Here is an 11,021-nt window from a genome sequence, read left to right as displayed (position 1 = left end):
CTGGGCACCACAGTTCAAGAAGGACACTGACAAACTGGAACGTGTCCAGAGGAGGGCAACCAAAATGGTCCAAGGCCTGGAAACGATGCCTTATGAGGAATGGCTAAGGGAGCTGGGCATGTTTAGCCTGGAGAAGAGGAGGTTAAGGGGTGATATGATAGCCATGTTCAAATATATAAAAGGATGTCACATAGAGGAGGGAGAAAGGTTGTTTTCTGCTGCTCCGGAGAAGCGGACACGGAGCAATGGATCCAAACTACAAGAAAGAAGATTCCACCTAAACATTAGGAAGAACTTCCTGACAGTAAGAGCTGTTTGACAGTGGAATTTGCTGCCAAGGAGTGTGGTGGAGTCTCCTACTTTGGAGGTCTTTAAGCAGAGGCTTGACAACCATATGACAGGAGTGCTCTGATGGTGTTTCCTGCTTGGCAGGGGGTTGGACTCGATGGCCCTTGTGGTCTCTTCCAACTCTTCTATGATTCTATGATTCCTCTGCATCATCTTCATGAAGTTTTCCCTTAGCATAGAGCAAGCTTTCAAACTGTGAGTTTTGTTCTGCAAATCCATTTTTTAAAATCTAACTTAAATGTTGCAGTCAACTGATGGTAACTTGACCAGTCTCCCTCCCACCTAGAGGAAGAAGTTCCCTTTATAGGGACCCCACATACAATGAAGCAATACCACACGGCCCTAAACCTAACCTCCCAATACATCAACCTCAGCAGGTAAACATTCGGTCTGCTGTGTCAAAGTTTTACTGGACGTTTGGACAATATTGGCAAGAGCACCTGTAATCTCACATTCACCACTTCCCCAGAATAAGAATCACTTCCGTCCAAACCAGTAAGTATGTCTGTAATTATGACAATCTGACCAATGCCCAGATGACTTAAGCCCTATATCGGACTCCTCTCCATGGGTTCCCCCCTGAATATAGAGCATGGTCCAATCCCCTGGACATTCTCAGACTTACAGAAGTCCTTCTCAAGGTCATGAAGGAATCTGAAGAGGTGATTCAAGCAACACAAAAGGAGATTTCTCCTAAAGAGCAGGAAGAACTTTCTGACAGTAAGAGTCAACAGTGAAAAGGAACTCCCGCAGAAGAGAGAGGACACTCCTTCATTGGAGGTATTTCAGAAGTTGGATGGCCATCTGTCATGGATGCTTGAAATGAGTTTTTTCTGCATTGGTGGGGGTTGGACTAGTTTCCGAATCTACTATTCTATTATTTACCCTGCTGCGAGTTCTTGAATTGACTTTTTTACGAGTGAAATTTTATCCACATTCCATGCGCTGATATGCTTTCAACTCTGTATGAATTATTTGGTGGGCCATGAGAGTGGCACTCTGACTGAAGCTCTTCCCACATTCCAAACACTAAGAGGTTTTCTCTCTTGTATGAATTATTTGATGGGAAGCGAGACTGTGGCTCTGACTGAAGCTCTTCCCACAATCGAAGCACTCATATGGTTTCTCCCCTGTATGGATTCTTCGATGGGAAGTGAGACTGTGGCTGTGACTGAAGCTCTTTCCACATTCGAAGCACTGATAGGGTTTCTCCCCTGTATGGATTCTTTGATGGGAAGTGAGATTTGAGCTGCAACTGAAGCTCTTTCCACATTGCAAGCACTGAAAGGGTTTCTGCCCCGTATGGATTCTTTGATGGGAAGTGAGATGTTGTCTGTGACCGAAGCTCTTTCCACATTGCAAGCACTGAAAGGGTTTCTGCCCCGTATGGATTCTTTGATGGGAACTGAGACTGTAGCTGCGACTGAAGCTCTTTCCGCATTCCAAGCACTGAAAGGGTTTCTCCCCTGTATGGATTATTTGATGGGAAGTGAGATTTGAGCTGCAACTGAAGCTCTTTCCACATTCCAAGCACTGATATGGTTTCTCCTCTGTATGGATTCTTTTATGGATTATGAGATGGGGGCGCTGATTGAAGCTCTTCCCACATTCAAAGCACTGATAGGGTTTCTCCCCTGTATGGATTCTTTTATGGCTTATGAGATAGGGGCTTTGACTGAAACTCTTCCCACATTCCAAGCACTGATAGGGTTTCTCCCCTGTATGGATTCTTTGATGCAAAGTGAGACTGCTGCTTTCACTGAAGCTCTTTCCACATTCCAAGCACTGATGTGGTTTCTCTCCTGTATGAACTTTTTTATGGGAATAGAGACTCCGACTGTGGCTGAAGCTCTTGCCACATTCCAAGCACTGATAGGGTTTCTCCCCTGTATGAATTCTTTGATGAAAAGTGAGATGATCCTTTCGACTGAAGCTCTTGCCACATTCCAAGCACTTATAGGGTTTCTCTCCTTTATGAAGTTTTTGATGGGAAGTGAGACTCTGCCTGTGACTGAAGCTCTTTTCACATTCCAGGCACTGATAGGGTTTCTCCCCGGTATGAATTCTTTGATGGGAAGTGAGATGTTGTCTGTGAATGAAGCTCTTCCCACATTCTAAGCACTGATAGGCTTTCTCCCCTGTATGAATTCTTTGATGCAAAGTGAGACTGTCCTTTCGACTGAAGCTCTTCCCACATTCCAAGCACTGATAGGGTTTCTCCCCTGTATGAATTCTGTGATGGGAATAGAGATGCCGACTTTGACGGAAGCTCTTCCCACATTCAAAGCACTGATAGGGTTTCTCCCCTGTATGACTTCTTTGATGGGAAGTGAGATTTGAGCTGCAACTGAAGCTCTTCCCACATTCCAGGCACTGAAAGGGTTTCTCCCCTGTATGAATTCTTTGATGGGAAGTGAGACTCTTCCTGTGACTGAAGCTCTTTTCACACTCCAGGCACTGATAGGGTTTCTCCCCTGTATGAATTCTTTGATGGGAAGTGAGTTGTGAGCTTTGATTAAAGGTCTTTCCACATTCTAAGCACTGATAGGGTTTCTCCCCTGTATGAATTCTTTTGTGGGTAGTGAGAACCCCCTTCTGACGAAACCTCTTTCCACATTCCAAGCACTGATAGGGTTTCTCCCCTGTATGAATTCTTTGATGGGAAGTGAGATGATCCTTTTGACTGAAGCTCTTTCCACATTCTCTGCAGTGATACAATTTCTCTCCTCTATGAATTCTTTCCTGTGAAGTGAGGCTATCCCTCCGAATGAAGCTCTTTCGTTGATGGGAGGTGGACTGGGAGCTCTGGCCGATGTTCTCTCCATACTCTGAATATTTATTTGATTTCTCCGATACGTGGATTCTGTTGTGGTCCCCCTTGTTCTTCCCTTCCCATTCATCACCATCTGCAATGAAGAGAAAAGATAATTATCGCCTCAGGAAGAAATGGAGCTCCAGATTATTGAACAGAGTTCCCCGCCCCCCCAACTCACTAAGAGACTTGAGAGTGCTCCGTTTCAGCCTCAAGAGGACAGCCTTGAAGTCTAACTTAACGGCATTGTAGATGTGTGGCATCTTCAACCCCCTAACACTTGAGCACGCCTGAGGGGTGCCTGATTCTCTTGAAACCAATGGGCCACACTGCCTGCATACTGTGACCAGGGTGCAGATGACACAGAACCATCAAACCCACCACCTGAGCCCTCCCCCAGCATTGCACTGCCATGTTAGGGTAAGTCGTGCTAACTCTGCATTGCTGCCCCGGACCCCAACCCCACTCAGAGTGAAGGGGATGTGCTTTACATCTATTATTGAACAAAGTTAATGAATGCTTGTGATAAAGGAAGGACTGAAGTTAGATGTGAGGCCTTACAATACAGTGGTGCCCCGCAAGACGAACGCCTCGGAAGACGAAAAACTCGCTAGCATTTGAAAAGGAAAAGTTTCAGAATGAGACAGGGTTAATGGTAGTTAAGAAAGTGAAATATTTGGGGATAAATATAACATCTAAAAATGTGAATTTATTTAAAGATAATTACGAGAAGACTTGGACAGAAGTCAAAAAAGATTTAGAAATTTGGACAAATATGAAGCTTTCCTTGTTGGGCAGAATTGCGGTTATAAAGATGAATGTACTGCCTTGAATGTTGTTTTTGTTTCAAACATTGCAAATATTGGACAAGATGGATTGTTTCAAGAAGTGGCAGAAAGATATTTCTAGGTTTGTCTGGCAGGGAAGAAGCCAAGAATTAAATTTAAAATATTAACTGATGCAAAAGAAAGGGGCGGTTTTGCCCTGCCAGACTTTAAACTATATTATGAATCAGCAGCTTTTTGCTGGTTGAAAGATTGGCTACTTCTTGAGAACACTGACATTTTGGATTTAGAAGGATTTAACAATACTTTTGGGTGGCATGCATATCTGTGGTACGACAAGGTCAAAGCTGACAAAGGGTTTAAAAACCGTATTTTATTAAACTATTTAATGTTTGGATTAGATACAAAGATTTGTTGGAAAGTAAAACTCCAAGGTGGTGGTTGTCACCTATGGAGGCAAAGGCTGTTAAAAAACTAAATATGGAGGCTAAAGGCTGTTAAAAAACTAAATATGGAGGCTAAATGGCCGAAATATTGGGAAATTGTGGAACAAGAAGGGGACAGATTGAAATTGCAAAGTTTTGAGAAATTAAAAGGGAAGGTGAGGGACTGGCTGCATTATTAATCAAATAATGGAAACTTTTTAAATGGACAGGAAAATTGGCTTCCAGGTGGAAAAATCAAAATTAGAGACAGAACTGTTAGAACCCAGTACTAAGAATTTGTCAAGAATGTATAATTTGCTGCTGAAATGGAACACTCAAGATGAGATGGTTAAATCTGCAATGATTAAGTGGGCTCAGGATATGGGTCATAACATTATGTTTGCTGACTGGGAAAAGTTGTGGACCACTGGGATGAAGTTTACGGCATGTAATGCCTTAAGAGAAAATATTATGAAAATGATCTACAGATGGTACATGACCCCAGTCAAGCTTGCAAAAATCTATCATTTACCTGATAACTAATGTTGGAAATGTAAAGAAATTGAAGGAACTTTTTATCACCTTTGGTGGACGTGCCCAAGGATTGCCTCTTTTGAAGCAAGGGGCGGCGGGGAGAAGATCGCTTCTCCCCGTTGCCAGCCCCGCAATCTCCGGGGACAGAGGGGAAGGCGTGCGCGCCTTCCCCTCTCTCCCCGGACCCCTTTTGAACCAAGGGGCGGCAACGGGGAGAAGCAATCTTCTCCCCTCCGCCCCTTGCTTCAAAAGAGGGGACAGAGGGCAAGGCACGTGCGCCTTCCCCTCTCTCCCCGGACCCCTTTTGAACCAAGGGGCGGCAACGGGGAGAAGCGATTCTCCCCGCTGCCCCTTCCCTTGCTTTAAAACAGGTCCGGGGACAGAGGGGAAGGCGCGCACCTTCCCCTCTGTCCCCGGAGATTGCGGGGCAGGCAATGGGGAGAAGCAATCTTGTCCCCGCCGCCCCTTGCTTTAAACAGGTCCGGGGACAGAGGGGAAGGCGCTCGGCCCTTCCCCCTCTGTCCCCGGACGGCCTCCATAAAATCGCATTGATTGATTTTCAATGCATTCCTATGGGAAACCGTGCTTCGCAAGACGAAAAACTCGCAAGAAGAAAAAACTTGCGGAATGAATTAATTTCGTCTTGCGAGGCACCACTGTAGTTTTCACTGCCTTTGTTGGCTGATATTAACTGACATATTGCTTGGCTTTTATTTGGGATAGATTTTATTTAGCTCAATCCTGGAATCCACCCCATATGTCACTCATCTCTTTGGTCAATCAAATGCAAACAGAAGCCAAAACAACAAACCTGACAGAAGTTACTTCAACTTCCCTAAAAACTCTCAAGCCCACATTTAAGAAGGCCTGGGTGGTTCAGACAAGCCTGGTCATCGTTTAAAAAGGCACGACTAGACAAAGAACAGTATCACAAACAGTTGATATTCCTCCATTCAGGGCTCATGGTATGGATTTTAGAATCCCAGATGCTGTTGGTCTCCTTCCAAATAGTGGAGGTTCATCAAATAGAGCAGGGGTGTCCAACAGGTCGATCACGATCTACTGGTAGATCCCTGCGAGGTTTTGGTCAATCGCAGTCAATCGCTCGCCCCCTCCCGGATCCTCCCTCCATTGTTGGAGAATGGAAGACAGAGCTTACAAACCGAGGCTGGAGGCTGTTTCCACCCCAGCGCTCCTTTGGTGAGTTGCTAATAAAAGTTCAACAACTTTGACCTGAACCCCTCAAAAACAGGGGTAGATCACTCCAAGTTTTGAATTCTGTGAGTAGATCCCAGTCTCTTGGAAGCTGGCCACCCCTGAAATAGAGGTAGGCATGGAATTTCAAAATTGATTGTAATGGTTGTAAGGGGTTACTTGTGCGTAAGTTGCCTTCAATTTCGGTTACATTGCCTGGCTCACCATGCCTTGGCTGACAGCCCACACTCCGTGGCTGGTCAGTCGCTTGCAGAATCCATCAGTGGGTGTTTCTTGAACCTCTTCCAGCATAAGAGCTGTTTGACGCCAAGTCTCCTCCTACTTTCCCTGCGCGGAACTCGTCTGCGCAAGTAAGGGGAAGGCAGAGGCGTGTCAGCGCTCTCCCCACTAGTCTCTGGTGAAGGGTCTTGGAGACCTGTCTCCAAATCCTCCATCTCCTTCTCTTCTCTACTGGTGTTATGCTGAATTCCTTCCCCCCTGCTGGTCCCCTCTCCAGCATTCCTTTGGAGCCCTGCCTCCACCTCTCGCTCTGATGTCAGTTCCCTGACATCCACCTCCCTCCCAGGACCCCCTCCACCCCCGGCCCGACCCGGTGACGTAACCTTGTCCCCCTCTTCAGCCGACGATGCAGGAAACACCCAAAAGGAGCTGCTGTCGTCCTCCGAGGACTCAAACCCCGCTTCCCACCCGCTCCGATTTCTTAGCGCGGCACAGGCTTCCCAGTCCGATTCCTCCTCCCCCGACGCTTCTCCTCCTTCCTCTTCAGAAGCAGAAAAACCCACAAAATCCTCCTCATCATCATCGGTGGTTCCAAATTGCTCCTCCCAGAATCTCTCTATTGGTTTGGGCTTCCTCGGATACCTGTTGTCGAACTCTTCCACCAGATATCCATCATCTATTTCCCCCGCGGGAACCCACGAGTTTTCTGACTCGGGTTCTCCCTCCCAAGCTACCAGGTACTCCACCTGCCGCCCCCGCCATCGCGAATCTAGGATCTCCATCACCTGGTTGTGGTGTTCCCTCTCCTCCACTTGTGGGTGTGTGAGGCCTTCTCCTCCTTCCCACCAGAACCTCCGCTCCCCCCTGTATGGTGAGAGCAGTGACCTATGAAACACCAGGTGGATTTTCATGCTGTCTGGCAGCTTGAGCCTGAATGCCACCGGGTTCACTTGGTGTGTTACCTCAAAGGTTCCCAGCCGTTTTGGCTGCAGTTTCTTGCACCCTCCCTTAAAGGGTAGCCCTTGGGTGGATAACCACACCCGGTCTCCCACCCTTATAGTCTCCCCTTCCTGGCGACGCTTGTCTGCTTGCCTCTTGTACACTTCCTTGGCCCTTTCCAGGTTCATCTTAAGCTGCTGGTGCAGGGCCTCCATTTCTTCCACAAACTGTTCTGCCGCGGGTACGCTCCACCCTTCCTCCCCCCTCCCGGGAAAGGCCCTGGGGTGACACCCATAATTAGCCATGAACGGGCTCATCCCCATGGACACATGCTCAGCATTATTGTATGCAAACTCCACCAGTGCTAGCTTCTCTACCCAATCGTTCTGTCTCTCGTTCACGTAGCAGCGTAGGTATTGCTGTAAAATACTGTTCGCTCTCTCTGCTTGCTCGTTGGTCTCCGGGTGTCTCGCCGTCGAGAATCCCACCTCCACCTGCAATAAGTTCATGAGCCTCCTCCAGAACCTCGAGGTAAATTGTTTCCCTCAGTCTGAGATAACCCTCGAAGGAGCCCCATGCAACCTGAAGATGGGATCCACAAACAACCTGGCTGTTTCCTCTGCCGTTACTGCATGTGAGCACGCTATAAAATGGCACATTTTGGTTAGCAGATCTACTACTACCATGACTGCTGTCTTCCCTCTGGACTTGGGCAGATCTGTCATAAAATCGATAGACACCACCTCCCAGGGTCTTCCCGGTGCGGGTAAGGGTTCCAGTAGCCCTGCCGGGGCAGCCCTCTCTCCCTTAGCCCGTTGGCAGCGGTCACACCCACGTACATACTCTCGTACATCTTCCCTCAACCTTGGCCACCAGAACTGCCTAGTAACCAGTAACATAGTTTTGTGTTGCCCAAAGTGCCCCGCTGTTGGGTTGTTGTGAAGCTGTTTGAGCACCCTCTCCCGCAAGGCCTCCCCAGGCACATACATTGCTCCCTTGTAGTACAGCAGTCCTTCCCTTTCCTCAAAGCCTCCCTAGTCTCCCCTCGCTTCCCTGAGTTCCCTGATTCCGGTTTGGGCGAATTCGTCCTGGCGAATCAGCTCGGTTAGTTCTCGTTTCCCAACCAATGCTCCCACACACACCCATCATTCCTCTGGGAACACGTTTCTCACTTCCGGCGGTCCTTCTCCTTCCATGTACTCCGGCTTCCTGGACAGCGCGTCTGCCCTCACGTTCTCTTCTCCCGGCACGTACTTGATCTCAAAGAAGAACTTGGAGAACTCCTGTGCCCATCGAATCTGTCTCTGGTTGAGAACTCAAGCCGTTCTCCAATATTCCAAGTTCTTGTGATCCGTGCACACCTGAATCTTGTGCTGGGCCCCTATTAGTAGATGTCTCCACTGCCAAAAGGCTGCGTAAATTGCTAGCAGTTCGCGATCATACACCGTGTAGTTTTGTTCCGACTTGCTCAGCTTCCGTGAGAAGAAGGCGCACGGTCTCCAGGCGTGTTGGCTCCCTCCCGGCTGCAGCAACACTGCTCCCACCGCCCGGTCTGACGCGTCTGTCTCCAGCCTCATCGGCTTCTGCAGATCCACATGTAGGAGCTGTTCCTCCGACGCGAACGCCTTCTTTAGCTTTTCGAAGGATCATTGGGCACTTTCAGTCCAGATGAACTTCTTTTTGCTACTGAGACAATCCGTGATGGGTGCGGTCAAGTGGGCGAAGTTCTTGATGAACTTCCGGTAAAAGTTGCTGAACCCGAGGAACCTCTGCACATCCTTCCATGTTTTGGGGGTCTTCCATTCCAGCACCGCCTGCACCTTGCTGGGGTCCATGGCTAGGCCCCTGTCCGACAACTTGCATCCCAGAAATTCCACTTCTCCGGCGTGAAATTGGCACTTCTCCAGCTTGACCCACTACTGATGCTTCTGCAGCCTCTTCAGCACTTCCCTGACGTCCTGGACATGCTGTTTCTCATTGTCCGAATAGATCAGGACGTCGTCCAGAAATGCTACGCAGTTTTTGTACAGCAGGGGTCCCAGCACATGGTGCATGAAGCTTTGAAAACAGGCTGAGCCTGACTGTAATCCAAATGGCATGACCAGGTACTCAAAGGCCCCTAGGGGGGTAAACATGGTGGTTTTCCATTCGTCCCCCTCCCTCATCCTAATCAAATTGTATGCTCCCCTGAGGTCCAGCTTGGTAAAGATCGTCCCCTTCCTTACCCAAGTTAGAATGTCATCAATTCTGGGAATTGGGAAGGTCACGGGTTCCGATACGAGGTTCAATTTTCTATAGTCCACGACCAGCCTGGGCTGATCCATTTTTTTTTTGTCCACAAAGAACACGGGGCTGCCCCCCACTGCCTTAGATTCCCTTATGAAACCCCTTTTTAGGTTCTTGTCAATAAAGTTCCGCAACTCCTGCATCTCCCTGTCCGACATGGCATACAGCTTACCCACTGGCAGCTGCGCCCCAGGGAGTAGGTTGATTTGGCAGTCAAAGGGCCTATGTGGTGGCAGCCTGTCCGCCTCCCTTTCGTTGAAGACCTCCTGTAAGTCAGCGTACTGTGGCAGCACCTCTCCTCTTGGCTTCATGTCATTTCTGCCACTCTGGCCAACCTCAACCTGGGCTTCCCCCCCCCCTAGACAGTGTTCCAAACAGTGAGCTGACCCAAAGATGACTGTCCGTTGATGCCAAGCCACCACTGGATCGTGTAGCACTAGCCAGTTCATGCCTAATATTATCGGGGGTCCCGCCAGTGTGGCCACATGAAAGGCAATGGTTTCTGTGTGTCTGGAAACCCTCATTCTCATTGGTGGGGTTTGATGTGTCACCTCCCCTCCCAGCAGCTCCCTGCCATCTATCGTGGTGACCTGGAGAGGAAAATCAAGTGGCAGCAGGTGGAGTTGGTGCTCTAGTGCGAACTCCTTGCTTAAAAAATTACAGCAGCTGCCTGAATCCAGCATTGCCTTCACCTTGACTAGGTGTCCATTTGGGAGTTATAGCACCACCTCTATCGCTATTGACGCCTTGGGTGGGTCCGGTTGGGGCACTTCCATTAGTTGCTCGCCTGGCTGCTGTGCCCCCTGTCGGCAGCCAAGCGTTGGCGTTTCCCTGCACCTTGTCCTCCGCCCCCTCCTCCTCGCTACCAGCGGCTCCCACCATCCCTTGCCAAGCCTTTCTTTGTGGACAGGCCCTGGCAAAGTGTCCTGGCTGTTGGCAGAGGAAACACTTCTTGCTGCTTTTGCCAGCCTTTCCCTCCCTTTTGCACCCTTGGTTGGCGTTTAAAACCTCTCGCGCGCGCGCGCTCCATCGATTTCCATTGGCTCAACGGACCCGGAAGGCTGCTTTGGCATCTGAGGAATGCGGTAGTCAGGGCAACGCTCTCCTCTCCCTTCCTGCCTTTCCAAAGCGCGCGTTTCCTGCCGAGCTCCTATCGCAAGCGCCGCTTTGGTCAATTCGTCCATAGATCATAGAATCATAGAATCATAGAGTTGGAAGAGACCACAAGGGCCATCGAGTCCAACCCCCTGCCAAGCAGGAAACACCATCAGAGCACTCCTGACATATGGTTGTCAAGCCTCTGCTTAAAGACCTCCAAAGTAGGAGACTCCACCACACTCCTTGGCAGCAAATTCCACTGTCGAACAGCTCTTACTGTCAGGAAGTTCTTCCTAATGTTTAGGTGGAATCTTCTTTCTTGTAGTTTGGATCCATTGCTCCGTGTCCGCTTCTCTGGAG

General features: G+C 48.9%; 1 protein-coding gene across 1 annotated transcript in view; it reads right to left on the bottom strand.

The window, feature by feature from the left end:
• Positions 1-1,148: 1,148 nt before the first annotated feature.
• The window catches only part of LOC309527313 (uncharacterized protein), a 61,175-nt gene continuing 51,302 nt past the window's right edge, over positions 1,149-11,021 (bottom strand). Inside the window, exon 3 of the mRNA XM_082214053.1 lies at positions 1,149-3,254. Within this exon, the coding sequence (XP_082070179.1) occupies positions 1,378-3,254 (1,877 nt within the window). The 3' untranslated portion in view covers positions 1,149-1,377. The remainder of the gene's footprint in view (positions 3,255-11,021) is intronic.

Source organism: Podarcis vaucheri (genome assembly GCF_965113315.1).
Source record: "Podarcis vaucheri genome assembly, chromosome: 2".
In the NCBI taxonomy this organism is placed as follows: domain Eukaryota; kingdom Metazoa; phylum Chordata; class Lepidosauria; order Squamata; family Lacertidae; genus Podarcis; species Podarcis vaucheri.
Note: the sequence above shows the minus strand (reverse complement) of the source record. Positions and strands in the feature narration are given on the sequence as shown.